This window comes from Drosophila mauritiana, chromosome 2L, assembly GCF_004382145.1.
Source record: "Drosophila mauritiana strain mau12 chromosome 2L, ASM438214v1, whole genome shotgun sequence".
Lineage (NCBI taxonomy): Eukaryota > Metazoa > Arthropoda > Insecta > Diptera > Drosophilidae > Drosophila > Drosophila mauritiana.
This window is the reverse complement of record NC_046667.1, coordinates 10,000,001-10,024,520: the sequence shown is the minus strand read 5'-3', so window position 1 is coordinate 10,024,520 and position 24,520 is coordinate 10,000,001. Positions and strand designations below refer to the sequence as shown.

General features: G+C 38.2%; 7 protein-coding genes across 16 annotated transcripts in view; 5 read left to right on the top strand and 2 right to left on the bottom strand.

Annotated features, from left to right (window-relative positions):
- Positions 1–45: 45 nt before the first annotated feature.
- Positions 46–3,061, top strand: LOC117138729 (stress-activated protein kinase JNK). Its single transcript, XM_033300963.1, has 7 exons — positions 46–243; positions 1,270–1,434; positions 1,718–1,847; positions 1,907–2,104; positions 2,163–2,427; positions 2,498–2,781; positions 2,858–3,061. The coding sequence occupies exons 2-7, from the start codon at positions 1,319–1,321 to the stop codon at positions 2,981–2,983; spliced, it is 1,119 nt and encodes a 372-aa protein (XP_033156854.1). The 5' UTR covers positions 46–243; positions 1,270–1,318; the 3' UTR covers positions 2,984–3,061.
- Positions 3,062–3,552: 491 nt separating this feature from the next.
- On the top strand, positions 3,553–8,057 carry LOC117136160 (insulin receptor substrate 1). 2 transcript variants are annotated; one of them, XM_033296897.1, is made up of 9 exons: positions 3,553–3,712; positions 4,566–4,950; positions 5,011–5,191; positions 5,250–5,381; positions 5,467–5,660; positions 5,717–5,969; positions 6,036–6,121; positions 6,191–6,359; positions 6,416–8,057. In XM_033296897.1, exons 2-9 carry the CDS (start codon positions 4,584–4,586, stop codon positions 7,926–7,928), a joined length of 2,895 nt encoding a protein of 964 aa, XP_033152788.1. In that variant the 5' UTR covers positions 3,553–3,712; positions 4,566–4,583; the 3' UTR covers positions 7,929–8,057. The 2 variants fall into 2 exon arrangements, with proteins under 2 accessions (XP_033152788.1, XP_033152778.1); XM_033296887.1 differs by having other exon boundaries at positions 3,553–3,744.
- A 361-nt stretch (positions 8,058–8,418) lies between these two features.
- Positions 8,419–11,225, bottom strand: LOC117136165 (ATP-dependent RNA helicase me31b). The gene is made up of 5 exons (XM_033296910.1): positions 11,002–11,225; positions 9,975–10,074; positions 9,513–9,891; positions 8,795–9,442; positions 8,419–8,726 (listed from the first exon to the last, which is right to left on the bottom strand). The coding sequence occupies exons 1-5, from the start codon at positions 11,049–11,051 to the stop codon at positions 8,524–8,526; spliced, it is 1,380 nt and encodes a 459-aa protein (XP_033152801.1). The 5' UTR covers positions 11,052–11,225; the 3' UTR covers positions 8,419–8,523.
- A 1,449-nt stretch (positions 11,226–12,674) lies between these two features.
- Positions 12,675–16,047, top strand: LOC117147875 (G-protein coupled receptor Mth2). Of its 3 annotated transcripts, XM_033314958.1 has the most exons (7): positions 12,675–13,694; positions 14,073–14,245; positions 14,334–14,589; positions 14,852–14,930; positions 14,992–15,170; positions 15,240–15,626; positions 15,697–16,047. In XM_033314958.1, exons 1-7 carry the CDS (start codon positions 12,776–12,778, stop codon positions 15,858–15,860), a joined length of 2,157 nt encoding a protein of 718 aa, XP_033170849.1. In that variant the 5' UTR covers positions 12,675–12,775; the 3' UTR covers positions 15,861–16,047. The 3 variants fall into 3 exon arrangements, with proteins under 3 accessions (XP_033170849.1, XP_033170857.1, XP_033170865.1); XM_033314974.1 differs by lacking the exon at positions 12,675–13,694 and having other exon boundaries at positions 14,158–14,245; positions 14,329–14,589; XM_033314966.1 differs by lacking the exons at positions 14,852–14,930; positions 14,992–15,170; positions 15,240–15,626; positions 15,697–16,047 and having other exon boundaries at positions 14,329–14,467.
- A 38-nt stretch (positions 16,048–16,085) lies between these two features.
- On the bottom strand, positions 16,086–18,031 carry LOC117147891 (probable elongation factor 1-delta). 2 transcript variants are annotated; one of them, XM_033314990.1, is made up of 3 exons: positions 17,883–18,031; positions 16,979–17,059; positions 16,086–16,786 (listed from the first exon to the last, which is right to left on the bottom strand). In XM_033314990.1, exons 1-3 carry the CDS (start codon positions 17,967–17,969, stop codon positions 16,175–16,177), a joined length of 780 nt encoding a protein of 259 aa, XP_033170881.1. In that variant the 5' UTR covers positions 17,970–18,031; the 3' UTR covers positions 16,086–16,174. The 2 variants fall into 2 exon arrangements, with proteins under 2 accessions (XP_033170881.1, XP_033170890.1); XM_033314999.1 differs by lacking the exon at positions 16,979–17,059.
- An 897-nt stretch (positions 18,032–18,928) lies between these two features.
- On the top strand, positions 18,929–22,813 carry LOC117146188. Of its 5 annotated transcripts, none has more exons than XM_033312134.1 (5): positions 18,929–19,210; positions 20,636–20,886; positions 20,966–21,163; positions 21,226–21,387; positions 21,446–22,813. In XM_033312134.1, the coding sequence occupies exons 1-5, from the start codon at positions 19,180–19,182 to the stop codon at positions 22,709–22,711; spliced, it is 1,908 nt and encodes a 635-aa protein (XP_033168025.1). In that variant the 5' UTR covers positions 18,929–19,179; the 3' UTR covers positions 22,712–22,813. The 5 variants fall into 5 exon arrangements, with proteins under 5 accessions (XP_033168025.1, XP_033168026.1, XP_033168029.1 ...); XM_033312135.1 differs by having other exon boundaries at positions 18,929–19,238; XM_033312138.1 differs by having other exon boundaries at positions 18,930–19,066.
- A 1,040-nt stretch (positions 22,814–23,853) lies between these two features.
- LOC117146689 (LIM domain transcription factor LMO4.2) overlaps positions 23,854–24,520 on the top strand; it is a 2,270-nt gene continuing 1,603 nt past the window's right edge. For both annotated transcript variants that reach the window (XM_033313077.1, XM_033313067.1), the window contains exon 1: positions 23,854–23,978. The gene's annotated coding sequence lies outside the window, so the exon portion shown is untranslated. The remainder of the gene's footprint in view (positions 23,979–24,520) is intronic.

Below are 24,520 nucleotides of genomic sequence, written 5' to 3'. Positions count from 1 at the left end.
CTGGTCACACCGATTTAAGTAACTTTGTTGTGATCGAATATTCCAATAGATTTTCGTATATTGTATTGTATCCATGTACAATTATTCTCATGCGAAAGTGCCGCAGATAGTTGATTCTTAAATTTCAATAACATTAACATAGTTTAAAATGCTCGCCACTTTGAGTGCCCAGTGTGTAGAATAAAATAGAAAAAAAATCGATTTTATATTTTCACAAGAAAATCTGTACTTCTTCGTTAAATGGTAAATAAATATTCTATTACGTTCTATTCCCATCAAATGTCGAATCCCCGAAACACTCCTGCAAAACGTGCCATAATCGATTGAAAGCAATTATAGTTGTGCCGGTTATGAAAAAAATTATTGATATTTAACATAAAATGTCAACTGCCCAAAGAGTGTATGTACCTATGTATGCGCAAATGTCTAACGTTTACATATCGACACTACCCGAAGCGAAGACCGCTTTATTATCTGCAGCACAAACGAGCGCTTTTTCGATGTACGAATACACGGGGAATATCTTTTATCTGAGAGATAGTTTGAAAAGTTACTAAATTATCGACCCACATTTGTGTGACTGTATGTGCATATGTATGTATGTGGCTTACATCTTACATATACATATGTATACCAGTAGAAGTTTACAGTTTTCATCAGCATACAAATCGTGTGTATGTACATATTTACACAGGCAACGGCATGCATACGCATGAACCTATGTACATCGCTGTGGTCCAACATTCCGTACATTTATGTTTAAGCCGACATATCGATTTTAAATCGGTTTTTTTTCCTGTGCGTGCCGCTAAACACTTTGCTCAAAGAACGAAACGGTCGGTGATTTCTGTTGGGTGTTTTTCCAACCATATTCGACATGTGTGCGGCAAACATTTAAATGCTTATCAATAGAAGAGGGGGTTCGGCATTCGAAGTCGGCTCAAATAAGTGACTGCGTTATGCAATTGTATCTTTTTGAAGGAACTCGATATTTTTTGCTCGAGGTTTGGCAACAAACTCGCCACACACTAGCCAGTAAATTTCACCCCTCGCGACAACAGAGACCCACTTAATGGCCATAACATTCTGTCGAAATAAGGCCAGCCAAAGTTAATGTTTTCCTACCCCCTAATCCCAGACGAAGTTGTCTGAAAACTGCCTCCACCCATTCGGAATGGAGCCATACATACGGCCGTCTTTGCTCCTTATATAAAACAGAATCGCACTGTAAATACCGTATTGATTTATCTTATTTACCCTCTTGAAAAGGCCGATATGCTCCTTGCTCTCAACTAGTAATAAATAAAATCAGTGAAAAATGACGACAGCTCAGCACCAGCACTACACCGTCGAGGTGGGAGACACCAACTTCACCATCCACAGTCGGTACATTAACCTACGGCCCATAGGATCAGGTGCCCAAGGAATAGTATGGTAAGTGGTAATCAATATGTTATTACATATAATACATTTAAGAGTTGTTGGCATAAAAAATTAAGATATTTATGCATGGAGATATATCTAGAATATAGATATGATCTTAACTTATACTTTCATTGCGATAATCAAATGGTAATCATATTTTATTGGGAGCGTCGCATGAGCAACATGAAGTCATATCTGTGGCGCTCCATTGTATATTGTTTGTAAGATTAGATAAGATGAGCTAAAATATGAAAGAAAGTATATAATTTGTTGAATTTGAAATGCATTACAGCGCCGCTTACGATACTATCACCCAGCAAAATGTGGCGATTAAGAAACTATCTCGACCATTCCAAAATGTAACCCATGCCAAGCGAGCATATAGGGAATTCAAGCTAATGAAGCTTGTTAACCATAAAAACGTATGCAACTTGCCCCCTCAACTGCAAATTGTTACTAAACAAAAGAGTTTAATCCGTAGATTATTGGCTTACTTAATGCTTTTACGCCGCAAAGGAACTTGGAGGAGTTTCAGGATGTCTACCTGGTCATGGAGCTGATGGACGCTAATCTCTGCCAGGTCATCCAAATGGACCTGGACCACGACAGAATGTCCTATTTGCTTTATCAAATGTTGTGCGGAATAAAACATTTACACTCAGCAGGAATTATCCACAGAGTACAGTATGAATGCATCTTAAAAAGAGTACGAAATATAAGCAATACTTCATTTGCAGGACTTAAAGCCATCCAATATAGTTGTAAAGGCCGACTGCACTCTAAAAATTTTGGATTTCGGTCTGGCACGTACTGCAGGAACTACCTTCATGATGACTCCCTATGTGGTCACCCGATATTACAGGGCTCCAGAGGTCATTTTGGGCATGGGATACACAGAGAACGTGGACATATGGTCCGTCGGTTGCATCATGGGCGAAATGATACGGGGCGGTGTGCTGTTTCCTGGAACGGATCATATAGATCAGTGGAATAAAATTATTGGTAAGTTGCTGCCTAATCCTGGATCTTATAACTTGATTCTCTTTATGGCTGTAACAATTTCTCTTTGCAGAGCAATTAGGTACACCATCTCCCTCATTTATGCAGCGGTTACAGCCAACCGTCCGAAACTATGTGGAAAATCGTCCTAGATACACTGGATACTCATTTGATAGACTTTTCCCCGATGGCTTGTTTCCAAACGATAATAATCAGAATAGCCGCCGGAAGGCTTCTGACGCTAGAAATCTTCTTAGTAAAATGCTAGTCATTGATCCAGAGCAGCGGATATCTGTGGACGAGGCTTTGAAGCATGAATATATCAACGTGTGGTATGATGCTGAGGAAGTGGATGCTGTAAGTGACCCTGCCATGAACTGGATTTCTACGAATAGAATGATTTTAATCGCTTAATTGCACGCATCTCTTGCAGCCCGCTCCGGAGCCATATGATCACAGCGTGGACGAGAGGGAACACACTGTGGAGCAGTGGAAGGAGCTAATCTATGAGGAAGTCATGGACTACGAAGCACACAACACAAATAATAGAACGCGGTAGAGAACGACTTTTTCCTCCTTAGTCAGTCACAAGAAAACTAAAGCTTACCAACAATACGGCGTGTATTGTTAAATTATTACAACAAATAAAATATTCAAATTGTATTTAAAAATATAGTAACCATTAAAAAATAAAATCAATATGCAAAACTTTGTAATTTCTTACTCATCCTTGTTTTTTGAGCCCGTTTTCTTAAGTTAAATACCAGTTTTGATTTCATTGTCCTGTTCTTAGAAGCCAATTAAATTTTAATCGTTGCATTAATTCATAAAATTAAAAGGGAAAAAATTAACCATATAAAATATTTCGGTATAGTCGATATATATTTTTATAATTTTATAAATTTTATAATATAGAAAGTAGATAATTTTAATTTACGATAAAAACATTTCTTAAATACAATAATTTTAAAATGATTAAATAAAAACTGTTATACTAAATTTAAACGAATCAAACGGTCATTCGATAACTCGATTAATATCGAATGAGCCGGTGTGGAAATCGGGATGGCAACTCTCACCGGTGTAGAGACCGGGATGGCAACTTCGTTCTGTTATTCCTATGCTGCGATAACGATAACAGCAAAGTGTCATCGCGAATAAATGTGGGTTTGATAATAAAGAATTGCGTTGGTGAACAATAATAATACAAATGCTAAATGTATCGCGCGGATAACTTGTAAACACTGATTTCGCGCATATCGGGCATACGGGCAGCTCGACGCCTTAGGTAACACATGTCCCAGCCACATTGTCGTTGAGGTATTATTACCCATATCCATGTGCGTTTGTAAATGATACCACCAGAGTGTGCCATATGTATCGTTGTTTGTACATACATGCCTACGGGGAAAAATAACTCGCAGATACATATGTATGTAAGATGTATTAGAATTCCACAGATATATGTACATATAAATATATATATATGTATATATATTTATGATGCTCATCTATAAAACAAAATATGTACAAACATACGCGCGCACGTACTTATGTATGTACATATGTACGTACATATATGTATAATAAAATGAGCATCTAGCTGCGGTTATCTTAATGCAATGCGCAGAAACCTGAAAACGAAATAAACAATCTTTACAGCGCCAGCACAGTGAGCCAATTATGAATTCACAATTCCACATCCAATTCCGATTCCGATTCCGAATTCCATCGCTTTACATCCCAATTCGAATACGTCGCGCCGCGTAAGCTGCACTCGAATATTGACATAAACGACGTAATTGCGTGTTTTGATTGCGATTTCCGATGCTCGATGTTGACAGACGGCAAGGATTTTTTGCACAGCCGACATTGCAAATGCTTTTCGCGTGTTTGCGTTGTGAAAAGCGATTTGTTGTTCCGGCATTTGGAAATATTTTGTGTTGTTTGTGCTTAGAAAAGGAAATGTTTTGCACAAAACGTGTGCTTTCTACATTAGTAAACCCTATAACTTGGGTATATGTTTCTAAATTGCAGTGCAAAAACCATTATATATGTGTTTACAACACTAAAAGTGTTCTTTAATGTACAAAAAAGTGAAAGCCTTGCAAATCAAGTAATAAAAACACATTGCCTTGCAGGAACTAAGATTGAAAATCATGGCATCAATATCGGATGACGGCATGGCGCTGAGTGGCTACCTCAAGAAGCTGAAGACCATGAAGAAGAAGTTCTTTGTGCTGTACGAGGAGACGAGCACTTCGTCAGCCCGGCTGGAGTACTACGATACCGAAAAGAAGTTCCTGCAAAGAGCCGAGCCAAAAAGGGTTATCTATCTGAAGAATTGCTTCAACATCAATCGCCGCTTGGACACCAAGCATAGATTTGTCATTGTGCTCTCCTCCAGAGACGGTGGATTTGGCATCGTTCTCGAGAACGAAAATGATCTACGCAAATGGCTGGACAAACTACTAGTTCTGCAAAGGAACATAGCCAATTCGAATGGAACAGCGCACTCACCTTATGGTATGCCAAACTCAAATTTCCATTTTGTATGGAACCTAAACACTTCATTTCGCTTTGCAGACCAAGTTTGGCAAGTTGTCATTCAAAAGAAGGGTATTTCGGAGAAAGTTGGAATCACCGGAACCTACCACTGTTGCCTTACTTCAAAATCCCTGACATTCGTGTGCATTGGACCGGAGAAGACGCCCAATGGCGAGGATCGCGTTGCGAGCATTGAAATACTTTTGACCACGATCAGGCGGTTAGTTGTTGCCAGCAAAACTGCAAGGGATTGGAGTATAATTCGGACTTAATTTCAGATGCGGTCATGCATCCCCACAATGTATATTCTACGTGGAACTCGGCCGCCAAAGTGTCTTGGGATCTGGTGATCTGTGGATGGAGACGGATAATGCAGCTGTTGCAACTAATATGCACAACATGATACTGAGGTACTTAGCTCCCATCACAACTAATCCACGATTTCATTCATATCCTCCCATTTAACTTTAATAATTCTGTGTTTTCTTTTTTCAGCGCTATGTCAGCCAAAACAGAGTCGAACACGAATTTAATAAACGTTTATCAGAACAGACCTGACTTAAGTCACGAGCCCATGAGAAAGCGATCGTCGTCTGCAAACGAAGCTTCGAAGCCGATAAACGTAAACGTCATACAAAATAGTCAAAACTCTCTCGAGTTGCGCAGCTGCAGTTCGCCCCACAACTATGGTAAATACTTTAATTAAATGTTATATTGCAGAATTAATTAAATGATATCGTTTTAGGTTTTGGCAGAGAGAGATGCGATAGCTTACCAACCAGAAATGGAACCCTAAGCGAGTCCAGCAATCAAACGTACTTTGGTTCCAACCATGGACTGCGATCCAATACTATATCTGGCATCCGTCCGCACTCAACCAACAAGCATAGTAATAGTCCAACGTTCACCATGCCATTGAGATGCTCAGAATCCGAAGAGTCATCAATTAGTGTCGATGAATCCGACGACAACGGCAGTTTTAGCCACTACAGATTAAAGTGCGTTGCTATCAAATAGTTAATAAGCACTAATAATTTAATAATAATCACCATTTCATTAACTAGCACGCGGACATCGGAGACGGCTATTCCCGAGGAAAACATTGATGACTTTGCCAGTGCGGAATCTAGCAAAGTCACCGAACCAAATGGTAATGCAAAAACAAAAACCATTTATTAACATTAAAAGTAGCTGATCAATTGGCTTTGTTTAACTGCAGAAAGTGACGAAAACTACATACCGATGAATCCAGTCAATCCTACCGATGCTATCCATGAAAAGGAGAAGGCTGACCTGCAGCGATTGGAAGATGCATCCCTGCATTTCAACTTTCCGGAGCACGCGTCGGAAAAACTTGCTAAGGATTTTGATCTGGACTCTGATAACCAGTGAGTACTCGTTTCGCTTTAACTGTGCCACATAATGCAATCACATGTTGTTACAGATGCTGTCGTCCCATTCGCGCCTATTCGATAGGCAACAAGGTAGAGCATTTAAAGTTTAATAAGCGCCTGGGCCACTTGAATGATACGGGACAGAATCCGAATCGCGTGCGTGCCTACTCGGTTGGCTCCAAGTCGAAGATACCGCGCTGCGACCTGCAGCGAGTGGTCCTCGTGGAGGACAATAAACATGAGTTCGCGTCGAATAGGAGTCAGAGTAGCATTGGCAAGGAGGGATCCAGCTATGGCAGCAGTGCCAATCGGCAAAAGAAGTCCACAAGTGCTCCACTACTCAGTCTGAAGAACCAGATAAACTCCGACCGAATGAGTGACTTAATGGAAATTGATTTTTCACAAGCAACCAATTTGGAAAAGCAGAAGTTCATCAAGAACAATGAAATTCCGAAATACATTGAAAACGTGTTCCCAAAAGCCCCCCGAACGGATAGCTCCAGCCTAACTCTGCACGCCACGAGTCAGAAGGACATTTTCAATGGCAGCAAACTGAATAACACAGCGATCACATCCGAGGACGGTTACCTCGAGATGAAGCCAGTCGGTAATGGATACACTCCCAGTTCGAATTGCCTTCCAATCAAAGTGGAGAAGCTCAAGCTATCAGACTATCAGACTACAGCACCGCCACTCCTCACCGCAACAGCCGCACCAGTGCAGGATCTAAACAAAATTAGCACATACAATATATCCGCTGAGAAATGGAGAGAGCAGCCCAGCAGAAGCGAGGAGAAGAAGTCGAACTCGCCACTGAATGACAACCCCTTTAGCTTGAAACCCACAAATGTCGAGAGTAAAAGCAAAAGCCATGATGTGCATTCAGCAAATCAAATTGATTGCGAGAAGGTGTGCGTGCAGAGCGATAAGCTAAATAATCTGACGGACAAGATTGTCGAGAACAACAATTTGGATATAGGCGGGCATGAGGAAAAGAAGTTGGTTCATTCGATAAGCAGCGAAGACTACACACAAATCAAGGACAAAGCGAATGATTTCACAAAATTTAACGAAGCCGGCTACAAAATTCTGCAAATCAAAAGCGACAGCTCACTCATCTCATCGAAGCTATACCAAAAGGGTATGCACAAGGATAACCTGGATCGTACGCATAGACTTACGGAGAGTGTGAATACGATTCCGGATAATGCCACCGCCACCGCCGGCAGCAGCTCACTCACCAAATTCAATATAAATTCAGCAAAGCCAGCCGCCGATTCGCGCAGCACTGGCACAGATCCAAGCACACCACAGAACATTCTACAGATTAAAGATTTGAATTTCCCCTCACGGTCGTCGTCTCGCATATCCCAGCCGGAGCTGCACTACGCCAGCCTAGATCTTCCCCATTGCAGCGGCCAAAATCCAGCTAAATACCTGAAGAGAGGATCACGCGAATCGCCGCCGGTGTCCGCGTGCCCGGAGGATGGGAATACCTATGCGAAAATCGACTTTGACCAATCCGACTCCTCTTCCTCCTCATCGAACATATTTAATACGTAAAGTTTGGAAATTTATGACCCTATCCTACATATATGATTTGTTTAATATTGTACATTTATTGTAAATATTCTCTGACAAGCAAAGCTTACAATTTTGGATGCTAATAAATAAATTTTATTTAAATTATAATTATCGCTTTGTACTTTTCAAGGAATATAGTTAATCATTGGGTTTAGATTATCCCAATGGTGAGTGTTCCATGTAAGTAAATCTAGGTTTTAGTTTGTCCTAAAATCCTGGGCTTATTTTTTGATTTAATCCCTTTACCAAAACTAGGTTTATAATAAACGAACTTAATCGCTTGCCTGCCATTTAGGATGCATGATAGAGCCTAACTTTCTTATCAAATCCCAACTAGTAATCATCTAAGATAGCCAGTAATACTTCTCAGCACCAAAAAACCCACAGAATGCAAGTAAACGATCTCATTTTTACAGACCATTCGCTTCAGTTATCTTAAGAGCGCATTTAAAAATTGAATTGCTTTCCATTTATTTAATACAATTTTGATTTCTGAAATAGTTCATCTGTTTTTATTGATTCCACGATTTAGACTCTATTTCAGATCCTAGCGTTACACAAGGGCATATCCGTTTTATTTGCTAACGTTGCCCTCCTCGTTCGCAGAATTATTCAGATCACTGTTGTTGCAAGTATCGCCAACGGATGCGCCAACGTTTGCGACATAAAGGGCGGGGTCTATGACCTTCGGAATAGGCTTTATTTCGGTTCCAAGTTCTTTTTCAATCCGATGCAGATCAAACCGATCCTCGTAGGTTATCAAATTAATAGCAATACCTTAAAACGCGAAACAGAGATTTGTTAATAGATGGTAAATATGAAATGAGAATGTAAATTAAACTCACCCAAATGACCGAAACGTCCTGAGCGACCAATTCGATGCAAGTATGTCTCTGCCATTCGAGGGAAATCGAAGTTGATTACTACATTCACGGCCTGCACGTCGATACCACGGGTGAACAGGTCGGAGCACACCAGATTGCGGCAGAGTCCTTGGCGGAAATCGTGGAACACTCGATTTCTGTGTGCCTGGGCCATCTTAGCGTGTATGTAGTAACAGCAATATCCAAGCTCTGTGATCTTTTTGGCCAATAGCTCGACACGTTGCGTGGAATTGCAGAATATGATAGACTGATTGATTTGCAGCTTCGAAAACAGCGTATTCAAGCAGTGTACTTTCTGGCGCTCCTGTACGAATGCATAGTACTGAGTGACACCCTTTAGTGTTAGCTCCTCCATCAGGTTGATCTCGTAAGGCTCGCGTAAATGCTTCTCCATGAAATTCTTGACTGTTAGTGGAAATGTTGCGGAAAATAGCAAGATCTGTGGATCCTTTGGTAACTTTAGTATAACATGATCCAGCATGCCTTGAAAATCAAGCGACAATAGCTTATCGGCCTCATCCAAAACTAATATTCTGCAATGCGACATATCGGCAACTTTCTTATCCATCAGATCTAATATTCGTCCGGGAGTGGCAATAATTAATTGTACTGCAGGCGTAGGGAAATGTAGAAAGTTTGCAATTAAACCGAATTATGTTTTTTAACTATCAAAACCCACCTTTTTGATAAATACGAAGAATGTCATCCTTTAGAATGGTACCTCCCGTTGTGACCATTACCCGGATATCAAGATGTTTCGCCAGCTCAATACATATCTGTGAGGTTTGTAGCGCCAACTCTCGGGTGGGGACCATCACAAGGGCCTGAATCTTGTCCTTGGTTGGGTCTATTTGTTCTAAAACTGGGATGCAGTAGGCTCCTGTCTTGCCTGTGCCGTTCTTGGCCCGAGCCAGCACATCTTTTCCACTTAAAGCTATAGGAATAGCTGCTTCCTGAATTGGCGAAGGGCGCTCCCATCCCTTCTCGAATATACCCATAAGCAGTTCTCTTTTAAGGCAAAACTCCTCGAATTCATTGCCTCGCGTATCGGTCACATCCTGAGTAAGGCAATACATTTATTTAGTTAGTTCTTATGTGCTCCGAATTGTATAAATTCCGATTGATTTGTCGGCAAACTCACAGTTGTTTTGAATCGGTTGTCCTTTGGCGGCAGCTTCAGCTTTGATTTCCAGCCCATATCGTCACTTGTGTTTCCAGCAATTTGAAGATCATTTATAATCCTGGATGAAAAGAAAATAATAAAATGGTAATTAAAGTATTACGTTATAAGTAGGTCAAGCATTTAAATTGTGTATATATTTGGACTTGCAAATTAAAACAATTTTTATTAATTTTTAAAAATTTTGGTTTTTTAGAATTTTGTAAACTAATTCTTTTATGTATTATTTTAAGCTAAAGTCTAAGCCATGTATTAATAAAAATAATAATATTAATATTGATTTAAAATCGTAAGCAAAGTTGGCTAATGCCCTAAATATTAAACAATTGAGTTTAAGAACTGAACAATCTAAATGCGATTAAACTCAACATTTTTTCTCTTTCGCACTTTTATGAAGGAGAGAAAAAGAAACGCTACTCCAAATTTTAAAATGGCAGCCCACGAATAACTGTTCACGGCGCTGAAATGCAAAAAAAAAAAAAAATACCTGTTTTGTTCTGATCTCAAAAGTTGAGAATCGCCAAATAGAAGTTTTACATCAATACATTATTTTCTAAATGATTTAAGTCAATGCAATTGTATTTAGCAATATTTTTAGCGGTAAATATTTCCACGAGTGCACATCTGCAACTACATATGTACATAACTCTTTTATACATATGTACACATGTTCCGCTAATACATACAATCAAGTGAAATAAATGTGGAAATTACATTGTTTGGTTTTTTTTTATTAGATAACATGTTCTGCAGGTTTAGTTGTTAAGTGAAAACAACCTAACTACATGATGTTGCTAAAATATAGATCTTCGGCTTTTACATGCTCAATTATTTGTAAAGATTTACGTTCTAAACTAGAAAACGGCTTGTCTTTTCGGAATCTAACCATAAATATGGGCTGATGAATACGCATGCATATTATGTTTGTGGGGACACCAAGCGTGGGTCCTCTTGTGAAAACAAATAAATAAATATAAAATATACAAACCCCTTGCTTGTTAAATTAGTGTGCCCAGAATTTAACTTTTCAGTCATCATTATTCACAGTGAAATTTTAGTTTAGTTTGTTTAAAAAATGTATTTCGCTCTTTTTTGCTTTCGGTTGACTAATGAAGTCACTGTATTCACCGATTTTCATATACTGCTCACGTATTCAACTTTGCGTTTCAATATAAAATTTCACTTAGCTTCAAAATAGTCGAGTCGCCTTACAACATGCTATCAATAATACAAATTTCTGATGACTCGGAAAATATTTTCACTCGGTGTAGATAATAAATATATATTGACTGATTTGGAACCTTGGAATGAAACAAATTTTGCAACTTGTGGTACCATATTTGAATATATGGCGTAACATAAGCAAATAAACATAATTAATGTGGTCCACATTTAATTAAATATTATTTTATTTCAAAATAAAATCCGGTATTTAAATTTTACTCTTATAAAACCTGTAGGTGCATATGTATGTATACTCAAATATTTCACACCTTTGTAACGCAGCTTACATGCGTTATTTTAATTTTAAATTAATACGATAATCATTTTCAATAAGCAACTCCACCCCGGAGGGTTAAAAACACCATTAAATTATATCAAAAACAAAATGCATTTTAAATTTTTGTCAGATGAAGCAGCTGCCAGTGTGAACAGGACTTAGACCTGTTCCATTTCTAGTAGGAACGACAGGAAGATTTCGAACGTGTTTGAAGTAGAACATCTTAGTTGAGCTTTAAATTGATTGTCGTCGATTTATATGTATAATAACCTTTCATATATAATTTAAAAATATTAAATATATGTTTAAATATCTCTCAAGCACACATTAGAAACGAACTGATAAACAATAAAATAAAATAAATAAAAATATATATAATCATTTAATCCTATCACCACTATGTTTTTGCTTTCTAAGTCCTTTCTTTAACAATAGATTTATGCTTTGTTTCTGCGTATTCCGATTGGAAAATGACTAAATTTATATATTTATATTAAAATAAATAAATAGTACTTGGTATAGGGGAGATTTTTATATTATACAAAAGGAAGATAAAGAAATGGCATTTATGTCCGTGTTGAAACTAAAGAAATATGTCAGCTAATAACTAGACTTAAGTTAATTGAAAAGATAAATACTTGCGTATCCTTGACAGTTTCTAAGTGATTAATGGTACGTCGCGTACTTAGACGATTAAAGGATCCATTGCCTACCTCACCCACCTTTGTAGGTATGTGTGTATCTGTGTACCTTATCAATTTCCCCTTAATGAGCTTTGCACAATGTTAACACAAGCAGTCGCATTTGTCTTGCCGTCAGAAGCTAGTGTACAAAGTCATCAATTGAATTGTGTAGATAGATATGTGTACGAGCAACGTACCTAAATAAATATGCGGCCATTTGGGTGTATTGATACCATCCGTGAGCACCCCCAGCATGCTAAGTGTTGGGCACTCCATGGGGCATAACTTATTTGTATAAGCTTACGAGAATCCATAAATGTATTGCCTATATACGTCGAGTTGTGTCCGTCTGTGTGCGGGCCAAATGTTTACCCATAAACATTCGCATTTGCTCGCGAAGGAATCGCGAAGACTTCAGTTCAGTTCGTTAAATCCGGCAACTGCATGCGGTTCGAAGTGTATATGGTCCGATAACGGTTCCTCAATGATAAGATATGAAAAGTCCGTTCTAAGAAAAGATACAAACATTACACAAGCTCGCAAATTGGTCATTGAAAATAAAAGACGAGGCGTAAACAATGCACATCGGACTAAGTTTAGTGTGCCTGATTTTAAGTGGCATTTCAAAAGTGCTCGCCGTTCAGTTATGCTGCCCCGCGAATTCGTTACTATTCAAATACAGCCGCAGTGCGGGCAATGCGGAAATATTCCAGTGCGCTTCCGCCGCAAGCAACATCAGTGAACTTCCGGATCTTGCCCAAGTGATAGGCAAATTGATAGCACCAATGGGCCTTGGATTAGAAAAAGCCACCAATGACTCAGGCCACCACCGATTCGCACTATCAAAGTGCCAGAACTTTAGCAGTCTGAGTATAAGTGATTTAGGTGAACGCACCTTGAATTTGCGAAATAACTCGTGCATTGGACTATTAAACAGACGTCTCATCGTTTTATCTTGTGAATTTGAAAAGAATGTGCCGTCTCAAAGTGTTGGATTTGTAAACAAGTGCTGCCCACAGGGATTTATTTACGTTTCCGAAAATAATACATGCAAACCGGGCGAAAGCGATTTCTTTGTTTATACCTCCATCATCAGCAGTCCAATTATATTTTTTGATAACACCCTAAACTGTTCCGACCACAGAGCACTCGTGGAATATACGGTGTCCTCCGGAAAAGTCCACTTTCATAATAATTCGTTGATTTGGAAAGATGGATCCAACAGTTTGCCCAGCTCCAAGTTTTGCATCGAAGCTATACACGACTCCGGCGATGCGGATTTGGATGGCGGAGCATTTCCGGAACAGAAGTTCCTGGTGCGTGCTTGTCAGGAAACGAAAATTTGCCAAAAAATACCCTGTATTCGACGTTGTTGTGCCGAAGGTGAAATGTATGCCAAAGGAAACTTCAGTACCTATTGCAAAATCGATGGAACCGATTTCAAATTCGAGGGTTTTCAGAACCTAAATATCAACGCAAACTTCTCAAAACCCTCAGGTATGTCGTCACCAGTTTTATAGTTGTTTTTATAGGTTTTTCCAAGCAGGAAACGAGCGCCAATTGAACGCAGTAATCGCCCATTAGAGTCGTAAACTTAATGATCAAAAATATTATTAAGAATTGGAAGCAATCGATGTTGATGTTTTCCATTTGTCTGATCAAATAGGTGGTATAAACAATTGATTTCAAGTGCCTGGCAAATGTTGCTATCGAAGTTATCTACGTCATACATTAGTAGTGACATTTTTCGTTAGCTCTGTCATTTTAATTATTTTTGTCAAACTTTCTTATCTGGTTAATCAACGAGTGGAATGACACATTTGCCTTTTTATTGACATAGGTCAGATTGTAAAGTGTGTGTTCAATACTTTTCAGATTTCGGAATTGTTCACGGCCTGCAGTGTCCAAAGTTTCGCTTGGATCCTGATAATTTTCCAGACGATTCGCATACGATTAATCCGTCCAATGGCTCACTCATCATTCATAACACGTTCAAAACCTACACGAATACCCAGTACTGCGTGGAGCGGGTTAGACCCAATCAAAAGGTAAACTCCTTCCTATTTGAATCGACATATTTTGTACAGTATTGTATTGTGCAATCCTAATTATTTGCCTTCGTTCCTTTCAGAGCAGCTGTATACATTTTTGTGCTTTGACAATAAGGTGGTGACCGGCGACAGGATTCGCTTCAAGATGTATCCCATTGGCCTGCTCATATCCTGCTGCTTCTATGCACTCACACTGATTGTCTACGTCTCAATTGCCAAATTGAGGAACCTGCCCGGCAAAATCCTAATTTGCCTCGTTAGCAGCTTGTTTGCCGCATATCTGGGAATCGCGCTGGGCCAATTGCGACCCACTTCGAATGACGACATCTGTTTTCTTTCTGGTGGGTAGTGCAGCCATTAAGTAATTAGTTTAATAATCCTGCTGGGACAGGAGACGACAAGTTATTATCCCATGAAAGCGGGGAATCGATAGCATTCACTTTTATTATTACCTTCATATTTATACTCGTCAAGTTCGTAATTGTTTAAGGGTATTCTGTCTCATTTTCTTGTTACATTTTTTTTAGAGCCTAAGAGAGATATTTTTTCCTTTTCGAACTTCTTTAGTTAATAATACATTTATTTCTGTATTGTATCTTGCAGGTTTTTTCGTGTACTTCTGTTTAATGGCAGCCTTTTCTTGGATGAACATTACTTCCTTCGACATTTGGAAAACATTTGGGTAAGTACAAAGGCTTTTATAAATTTTAAAATCTTACAATAATTTTACTATTTAATTGCAGATCAACGAAGATTAAAAGCTGCGAAAAGAGCGACCTGCGAAGGCAGTTTATTTGGTATTCGTGTTATGGCTGGGGTCTACCAACTTTGCTAACTGCAATAACCATAGCTTTTACGAAATCTGACATTTTACCGGATGCAGTTCGCCCAAATTTTGGACACGGTCGTTGCTGGTTTACGTGTAAGTTAAAATCTAGTTAAAATAGGCTTTAAATATTAAAGTATTTGTGTATTTTTGTATTAATTCCAGATGATTCTTTTGGCTCAGCCAGCTTGTTGTTCTTTTCGGGTCCAGTTGGCATACTCTTCATTATAAACTTGGTTCTATTCGTGCTCACGATGAAATATTGCAACAAAGTGAAGAATGAGATATACAAGATGCAGAGCTTGAACAGCGACAAGCCAGTTCTGAAAAGACGATTCTTTCAGGACAAAACCAGATTCGTTATGAACACGAAACTGTGTTTCGTAATGGGCATCACATGGCTGTTGGAAATAGTGAGCATTTTGTTTTACGATCACAAGAAAACCTTCTTCTGGACCATCAGCGATTCGTTCAATGTGCTACTTGGAATCTTTGTCTTCATCATATTCGTGTTTAAGCGCAGAATTTATAACGAAATTATGTTTAAGTTTGGTAAGTTTCGGTGGCATCAATTCACTGGCAGTTAGTTCAATTAACTAATTTGCATTTATTTAATCTATAGGTCTGCAATCAAATCCGAGCAGTGCATCGACCAGAACCCGCGCTGGCTTGACCAAGTCGTGTGCTCCAACCAGCACCGCGATGACCACGCTGCGACATTCTCCTGGCAGTTGTGAGTTTAAGCGCCAAACGTCGACGAGACCCGAAAACGAAGTTATGCTTTAAGATGGTTGAATAACTTATGATTAACTATTTATAATTTGTAGAGCCTTATGAAACTAGTCCCTCAGTTTAATCATTAATCATATGTGCATAATTTAGCTGTGACCTGGAATATTTATTTTATAGGTAATTTGCCTTGTTTTTATACTCGTGCGTAAATTAATTTAATTAATCAAAGAATGGCGAATACATGACTTAAACCCAGTTCAAATACAGTTTCTTAAGTTGTTTTTATCAAAATATTTATTTAGATGACTCGAAAACACATTTGTAATGAGGCAAATCCGATCGTGAATTGTAAAAATATATGTTACTCCTTAGATTTTGTTGAACGCAGCGATGTCAACACTTTGGACAAAGTCCTCCAGTTTCTCGATCTCCTCAGTCAGCCAATCGATGGAAACCTTATCATCCTCAACCACGCATGAGATGCTCAGCTTCTGGATGCCGAAGGCAACTGGCACGAATTTCGAAGCTCCCCACAGTAGACCGTCCTGGGTGATTTTGCGGATTTCCGTCTCCATAACCTTCAGATCGGTCTCATCGTCCCACGGCTTAACATCCAGAATGATGTTCGACTTGGCAATAATTTGAACTTTCTTGGCCTTCTTGGCAGCATAGGCTGCCAGCCTTTCCTCCCTAATGCGGGCCGCCTCTCCGTCCTCCTCCTCGCTTTCCGATCCGAATAGATCCACATCGTCATCGTCGTCATTTGCTTCTGGTTTTTTCGCTTCGGCCTCGGGCTGTTTCGACTCTCCATTCGTCAATTTCAGCTGACCTTCCACGGCGACCAAGCGCTTCACTGTGGCAGTCAAAAGTTGGTTCAACAAGGTAACCTGGGTCTTCAAATCCTTGTGTTCACCCTCCAATTGGGCCAGACGCTTGGCCAGCTCGGACTGTAAGCCATCGTCCAGAGTAACGCCATCGATCTGGAAACACAAAAGGCTTGCTTAATAATTCAAATTCAAAGCCTCATAGGGACATATTGATTATAAGTACAGACTAAATATAATGTAAATAATAATTACACAATTCTCTACAAAGTTTTAAAGAAACCGAAAGAAACCTAGGAATGTGATCAAATCAAATGTTGAAATACAAAGATTTATCACAATAGTTACCTTTTCCAGCGAGTTCTGTATGTGTTCCCTAGCCTTTGCGATTTCGCTTACTAATGGGCTGTAGTGGCTGCGATCAGTTACCTTTAAAAATAAGACAACACCATTGATTACTTGTGTGAACTGACATTTGGTGTATCGAATGGTTGACAAAGGATTTTAGGGATAATAATTTTTAAGCAAAATTAGATGTTTTATGTACGGGCATCTACTTCAAGTCTGTTGTCATGCAAGCATGTTGAAATACTGATAAGCCTCACTCTAATCAGCCCAAAAATTGCACGTATTTATAATATTATACAATGCAGTGCTATACATTTTGTTAATATTTGTGTAGATAGAATACAACGTACTTAAACCTTTACTTAACTATAGTATTTCCCTGAATTTCAACATGTTTTAACTTTGTATATATACATCGATGTGTTTTTGGCACATTTTTATTGAATAAAAGAATTTTGTTGTGTAGGTGTCATGTTAAGTACCTAAGTTTTGCGTACTATATTTTGTATTTATACCAATTGCCAAACGGGAAGTGCATTAAAAATTCGGCTTGCTATAGTTAGTTTTCTCTCACAATTCGTTTTTCTATACACTTTACGCACATAGTTATATTGTTTAAAAGTGTTCAACGTTCACCTGTTACATACAGCTACAAGAATATACCAATGTAATGTGCAATATGAACACAGCAATTGAAAATCAAAGGCAGATAAATATAGAAATCTTTTTATAGATCATTCTACGCGTGTATTGAAGTTTAGAACATGTGTGTTTCGGCGTCCTTGCTATTAAAACAAACAGATTTGCAATAAACATTGCCGAAACCATTTGAATTGCTTTACCGGCCACGTGAAACTGGCTATCAACTTAAGTACTTATGGCTAGGATTGCTTAGTGATTTTACCTTCTGGGGACCCTCGTAGAATCGCTTCTCGGCAAGATCGTAGCGGCTCTTGTCAGCCCAGAATTTGTCCAATGCCTCTACTTTCATTTTTAGTTGTTTCCTCGCAGATTCGCTCAAACACGTTGCACAATTGGCAGAACAATACGATAACACGTTTTGTAAGGAATGCAGGTATATCGATATCTACACTATCGTATTTTATTTTTATTGCTAAAGAAACGGTGGAAATGGAATACAAAAATTATTTTTACTTCACTTAATTTTTAACACGTTCTCATTTTTATACGAACTGCTTTTTGAAGTGGAAGTAAATAAACTAATTTATTGTAATTTTTGCAAAGCGTCCATACAATTAAACCAATTATAAGTGCCTGAAATGAACTAAAAAAAAAGAAGTTTGATCTCAATATAGCGAAATGTAAGTTCCACGTGGCACCTTATCGATTTTTTGGAGATTACGAACTTTTGCACAGGTTACCTGATCAACAGTGTGTTGTTTTATTGCTACTTTCGCAAGAGTGTTAAGACTTTGTGATGGGTTGCAACAAAATGTTCACCACAATTGTCGGTGATGCGTTAAGAGATGTTGTGAAAGAGGCATACTGAGTTATTTGGCATCTTCCAATTAACTATTTAATGCTTCTTCTTTTCCTTAACAAAATTACTATACCACTGACCTCGACCTTGTATGCTACTTAGAAAAGGATATCATAATATGTAAAAAATGTTTATATGTTTAAAGTTGACTTTTAGTATTTGATCATTATTCTATATTCCTGAACCACAAAAATACGTAAAGGTATAAAATTCTCCTTTACTTTGTATAAGAGACTAACAGCTGTTTGCGTCAGCTGCGTTTTACGGAACCGAATTAATTTGATGTTAGATTTTACATAAAAATCCCAGTACATTGTTTTATATTTACAGTAAAAAGCTATTTTAAGAACAAAATAAAAGTGGAACACCACATTTTGTTCCGTTTTCGCGTTTCAATTTGAAGATTGGGTAGTATTTGTCACAATTATCTCAGCCATTTACCAGTCAGTTCTCACTTCGACTATTCGATAGCAACTACAACAAATAGTTTTTTTTACGAAGAAAGTGTTGTGTACTGTAACTATGTTATCATATTTGTGATTGTAGATCTCGGTGTCTACCGTTTTGTTAATCATTGAGAATTCTTGGTGCGTACGGATGGAGATTCTATTTTGATTGGTTCTTGAGACTCCTTTCTAATGGATTCACACAGTGATATGTATATGCAGAGAGCACTGAGAATTCCAGAGCACTGAGTTTAATGTATTGCCATACAAAATCAGTGTCGAAATGTTCGTTATCAACCAGTTTAACGTATAAGTGTGTACTATTCAAATTATATTTCAAATGATGATGAATATAGTAATTTTCGTTGCGTGTATTACATACACTCGTCTAAATCAGGTGGGATATTTATACCACAGCATAATTGTGATGACTCCATTTAACATATGACTATTTGTGTTTATGTACAATTATCTAGATGTGCTTGTGTGAGTGCGTTTACGTATAAAAATGTCCCTAGTTATGCAGTAAAAATTTTATTTGCAAACTTATTCCAATTCCCTTGGTATACATATGCGTGTTTCTCGTGTGTGTGTGCGCGTGTGTGTGCATGTACACATATGAGAGCAATTCGTGGTTTTTCAGTAAGGAAATCTGCAGTTAGACGCAAGTTTTATGAGCTGCCCCGTTTTCAAAAGTGAAACGCTGGTCGTGTCTTGCCACAAGAATATATAACTCATATAAACTGCATTCGCGAGGCGAAATCGCAAAAACCTGTAAGTGGGAACATTCCAATTCATGTTAATTTCATGAAATCGCTAGGCGTAACCACTTGCTTTGGTTCTAAACCAGTGTGGCAACGTCTTTGGCAAAACAAGTCTTAAAAAAAAAAATCTTAATCATATTGCTGGCCATTGGTACAATTTGTGTACAATATGTAGTACCTAATAAAGGTACATTTCAGGAATTGTAATTTAAAAAAAAAAAAAAAATCCCTCGATACTTTTATCGATTGTCGCCATGGACTGGACAGTCTGGATCTTCGCCATTTTGTGGTTATCGCTCGCCAATTTTTAATGTGACCGTTCATCAAATGGTCCTGCAAAGTAGTAATGTTTTGCAGTCACTAAACTAGATATTTCTAAAACAAAAGGGGCAGAAACAGTTATGTATTCTGGATCATGATACCTGGTCGTTACAGTGGGCGTGGCAATTCAATTCCAAGGTAGCTTTTATAGTACCCGAGAGCTTTACGATTATACGGACACATACGGACGGACAGACAGATATGGCTGTATCGACTTGACTAGTAGTATTGGGAACGTTCCCTTCTACGTGGCACGGGATTTCGCGCTTCATACGGACGGATAGGCAGACGGATCAACTCAACAAATGATCAATATATAATATCAAGGACTACAGAACGAATATTACACGGTACCTAATTGAGTTTACTCATCACTCTAAGTAGTGATCTCGACGTTCATAAGGACGGACAGACATACGGTCATAATTAGATCCACTCCTGGTCAAGATATACTGCGCCCTTCACTTATCCCAACTGCTAATAAATATTCAAGATAGTTTGGGTTTTAAGAAAGTATAGTAGTTTCGAATTTTTAAGAACATATGTAAATAATCGTTTTTATCGGTTCGCCAGGAAAACTATCGATAACATGTCAATAAAATATATCATTTTAATTCACTTGCAGTGACAATGGATGAAAAGGATAAAGCTCAACACAACATGATATCCAACCTACCGCTTTTGTTTGCGAACGGATATCCAACATCCCTAGAAAAAATTACGGAGTCCCAGTTAGAAAATTTTATTCCCTTCATGGTGCAATGCTCTTTAGGACATATAAACTTACCAAAGAAAATAGATTGCAGTGAACCAGAATGGTGGCCCGAAAGCGCTCCTTTCGAGATTCCGCTCAAAAAGCCGAAAGCATTTGTTGGGGTAAGCTTTTTTCCCTTACCTTTTGATTTTAACATTCACCCCCATAAATGGCTAATATATACCTGTATCTATTTTACAGAATTGGATGGAAAAAATGAAAGAAATTGTGGTTATATGCTATCAATTTCACAAAAGCTTATTTCTATTAAGATTTTGTAACGACTTAGCTGCGTATGAACACGCGAGCTTAAGATTCATAAACAATTATAACTCAACAACTTCATTGTATGACAGAAGGAACAACAAACTGTTGGTTACCTTTCGAAATGAAAACATGGTAAGTCTACTTTGAATAATTGGGTTTTAGCATTAGTTCATTCTGAATTGGTTATTTTGCAGTCATATGATAGACAACAAAAAAACAGAAAGTGTTTGTTGCTGCAAAAGAACAACAGTTCCATTAGCGAAAACGTACAGCATATGATGGTTGAGCCACCCCCTTTTGATATATACCTATGCGACAACTGTGATGCGGAACTTTATTCTAAAGAAGCTATACTCGTAAGTTGATTGCAAAAGATTGCCAAAGTTAATAGTTAATAACTCTATTGCATAACAGGAACACGAAAACATTTGTTGCATGGAGGATGACGTTATACTTTGTGATTCCCCTGAGCCAGATAACAAAAGTGATGGGAAAAACGAAGATATCGAACAGCGCAACGCCTTTCTCTTAAACTTTAACCTGCAGCCCAAATCCTCCGATAATAGTTTATCTAAAGAGAAACAGAAAACATATTCATTCAGCGAAGAAACATCAACGGACACATCAAACAGAAAGAGGCGTTTACCATCGCGGAGAAATCGAACAGTTCATTCGTTTAGTAGGTGTTCGTTTATCCCAATTTCATCACCTGCAGGACAGCAATTGTTGAAGTCGACAAAACAAACAATATCAATGGAATATATTGCGGAAAGACAGGAACGCCTGGAACGCTTTTGTTACACTCCGTTGATCAATAAATCAAATACCAGGCAAAAGTATTTCGAAAAAAAAACAAACACTACAGTGCATTGTACATTTAAAAAGTCACATGAACACAATTATCACATATATTCCTTTCCGCGGCGTCAATTTGTTAAACGCAGGGACACTACTGAGAACTTTTTGTTTTTGAACTCTCCGCTGATTAAGCAATGCCGTCCAATATCAGTCAGATTGAAAAAAATATCCGAACACGTAATGGAAGAGCAAAATCACACTGCAAATACAAAACTCAATATAAGACTAACACGCCACAATTCGCTCAACTCGCACTGGAGGATTTCACCCACAAAGGAAGTAGTTGTTGATACAATTGACTTATGCTCCTCGGACGACGATGAGCAGCCAGAGCCAACAATAGGCTCGCCCAAAAGACTTGGCTCGGATGCACTTACTGTAATAAAACATACGCATAACAGCAGAAAGTTGCCCAGTAGCCGGGCCGTCGAGCCAAGCAAATGTGCTCCAGAGTCAGAATCAGTAGTAGTCGATAGTTCAGTTAAGCCCCTACAGCAATCTTTATATATTTTTTCAAACTATAAGGCTAACTCTGTAATTAGTCGCTGTACCGTGGACTCGATAGCCAATCATTCACTGGTTGGTTCTCTGAGTACAACGAATACTTTTGCTGATTCTGAGGGACACAGAAAGGAATACAATCAGGAAAACTGCAATTTTTCTAAGAACTTGGTCGCAATCACAGACTGGTATGCTCATTCGGCTAATTCGGAAAAGAGCACTACAAATCAGACCACTGAGAGTAGTACGTTTGATGCGATTTCCGGGGCTCCGCCTTTCAATGGCACTGGGCGTATAATTTCCATTGATTTAACTTCTTAGACATTTTAATCCATAGTTAAGTTAAGAAATTGTTATTTTACAAGAAAATCTAAACTAAGAATTATCATATATGAATAAATAATTTGTTTAAATACTTTTATATTTAATGTCTACATTCATTTTCTGTTGAAGAACCCTATTGGTTTGGGATCTCTTCCACCACGTATAGGTGGTAACCAGCATGTTGTCCATCCGTTTTCTTCAGAGCTCTAAGCGTTAATCGATACTCTGGTCGTTTGAAAGCATAGTACACGACATTCCCAAGCTTATCTTGTGGGTTATGAGTCACATCATAATTTTATTACGTCATTAAAGAAAGAGAGGGGATGTCAGAGTTAATAAAAAGTGAACCAGTCTTTTCGGTAAGACTGTGTACTTTGTTTTCTATGTATGTACCTCAACCATAATGTACGCCCCATTGTTCCCTTTGTCCGTCCGTATGAACGTCGATATTCTACTATTAACTCTTAGACCTTCTAAAAGTGCTTAGATTAAAAAGCGAGGCAGATTGGATGATGCCCACGAAAGTGGAAAAAGCCTTTTGTACGGCACATGCTTAACATCGCCATCACACCGCCTGTTCTAGGCGATTCAGCTGTACACGTCAGCTGCTTTTGGTTTGGCATACCTCGTTTTATATCGTAATTTCCATTCATTCCGCTGGGATAAGGAATTTTATATAAAGTGGACCATCCCAGATGTTTCTTTCCCATACTGTTCCACTCGACGCATTCTCACTAAAAAGAATCCTATAGTAGTCTTATTTGTGTGATGCAAAACGTATAAAAGAAAACATTTTAAATGTTTATTTTATCATCACATGAATTTGTATTCCCTTCTCGGTCGCATTCGAAAATATAAACCTTTTCCATCGGAATTCAAATATATTTGTGATCACAGCGATTATCCATTTATAAAATGGATAATTGTCTTATAAATTTGGTATTCTTTTAAGTTAAATACACAGTTAAATATAAACATTTCTTTTCTTGCTTATCTTTTTCAACCTTAATTTAAAGAGAAAAAAGCTAAGCTATCATCACTGAATGCGATATTTTACAGCCAAATAACTGAATTGACCGATTAAAATGTGGAAGTGTGCACGGTGCACCCTGTATAATCGCGGATTGCTTGCTTTCATATCTATGAATTAGTTTGGTATGTAAAGTCGTATACAAGAAATGGTGTTTGAAACCAAAGCGATTTTACTGTTCCTCATGGTGTTGTCAAAGAAAATTTCGCTATTAAATAATTAATTGATGAGTGTGTAAGTGAATATTGTGTTTATTGTTTACAAAAACCCCGTTTAGTCGAGTGATTAAGTGAAACAAATACCAGCATATATATGTACACAAAATTTCGCTCAAATGTGCCACTGACAGCAAATCAGTATTTCTGTACATAAACGTCAAGTCTGCCAGTTTGAAGTTTTAGTTCGCCGTAATGAACAGTGCAAATTGCAAACATTAAATATTGATTAATCTATCGGCATAAGACCGCAGTTTGATACGCACATATATGTACGTACATTGCAAGCGTTCGCTGCTAGTGTGTGTGTGTGTATGTATGTATGGTCATTTGGGTGTTTTACTTATGTACATATGTACGTACGTGCGTATATAATCAATTTGTATGTAATGACAGCTGTGCAGAATGCAATGATTCAAAAATAATTTCAAATTGGATCGGTTCTGAAATTCCAGAAGTCATTTCTTTTGCTGATTGCCTGTCGCTATTTTTGCATCCGCAATCGGCGAGAAATGGCGTGAAAAGCACGTTCTGTCATCGATTGATAAAATAAATATTTTA

Coding starts and splice junctions, on each gene's coding strand:
- LOC117138729 (XM_033300963.1), top strand. CDS start 1,319: ATGACGACAGCTCAGCACCAGCACTACACCGTCGAGGTGGGAGACACC. Junction 1,848..1,906: donor AGCTTGTTAACCATAAAAAC/GTATGCAACTTG, acceptor TTTAATCCGTAG/ATTATTGGCTTACTTAATGC. Junction 2,105..2,162: donor CAGCAGGAATTATCCACAGA/GTACAGTATGAA, acceptor CTTCATTTGCAG/GACTTAAAGCCATCCAATAT.
- LOC117136160 (XM_033296897.1), top strand. CDS start 4,584: ATGGCATCAATATCGGATGACGGCATGGCGCTGAGTGGCTACCTCAAG. Junction 4,951..5,010: donor AACAGCGCACTCACCTTATG/GTATGCCAAACT, acceptor TTCGCTTTGCAG/ACCAAGTTTGGCAAGTTGTC. Junction 5,970..6,035: donor TTTAGCCACTACAGATTAAA/GTGCGTTGCTAT, acceptor TTCATTAACTAG/CACGCGGACATCGGAGACGG.
- LOC117136165 (XM_033296910.1), bottom strand. CDS start 11,051: ATGATGACTGAAAAGTTAAATTCTGGGCACACTAATTTAACAAGCAAG. Junction 9,443..9,512: donor TCTTCGTATTTATCAAAAAG/GTGGGTTTTGAT, acceptor CTACGCCTGCAG/TACAATTAATTATTGCCACT. Junction 8,727..8,794: donor AGGACGTTTCGGTCATTTGG/GTGAGTTTAATT, acceptor TCGCGTTTTAAG/GTATTGCTATTAATTTGATA.
- LOC117147875 (XM_033314958.1), top strand. CDS start 12,776: ATGCACATCGGACTAAGTTTAGTGTGCCTGATTTTAAGTGGCATTTCA. Junction 14,246..14,333: donor GGGTTAGACCCAATCAAAAG/GTAAACTCCTTC, acceptor CTTTCAGAGCAG/CTGTATACATTTTTGTGCTT. Junction 15,627..15,696: donor CGAAATTATGTTTAAGTTTG/GTAAGTTTCGGT, acceptor TTTAATCTATAG/GTCTGCAATCAAATCCGAGC.
- LOC117147891 (XM_033314990.1), bottom strand. CDS start 17,969: ATGAAAGTAGAGGCATTGGACAAATTCTGGGCTGACAAGAGCCGCTAC. Junction 17,060..17,882: donor TCTACGAGGGTCCCCAGAAG/GTAAAATCACTA, acceptor TTATTTTTAAAG/GTAACTGATCGCAGCCACTA. Junction 16,787..16,978: donor TACAGAACTCGCTGGAAAAG/GTAACTATTGTG, acceptor TTGTGTTTCCAG/ATCGATGGCGTTACTCTGGA.
- LOC117146188 (XM_033312134.1), top strand. CDS start 19,180: ATGTATTGCCATACAAAATCAGTGTCGAAAT. Junction 20,887..20,965: donor AGCCGAAAGCATTTGTTGGG/GTAAGCTTTTTT, acceptor TCTATTTTACAG/AATTGGATGGAAAAAATGAA. Junction 21,388..21,445: donor ATTCTAAAGAAGCTATACTC/GTAAGTTGATTG, acceptor ATTGCATAACAG/GAACACGAAAACATTTGTTG.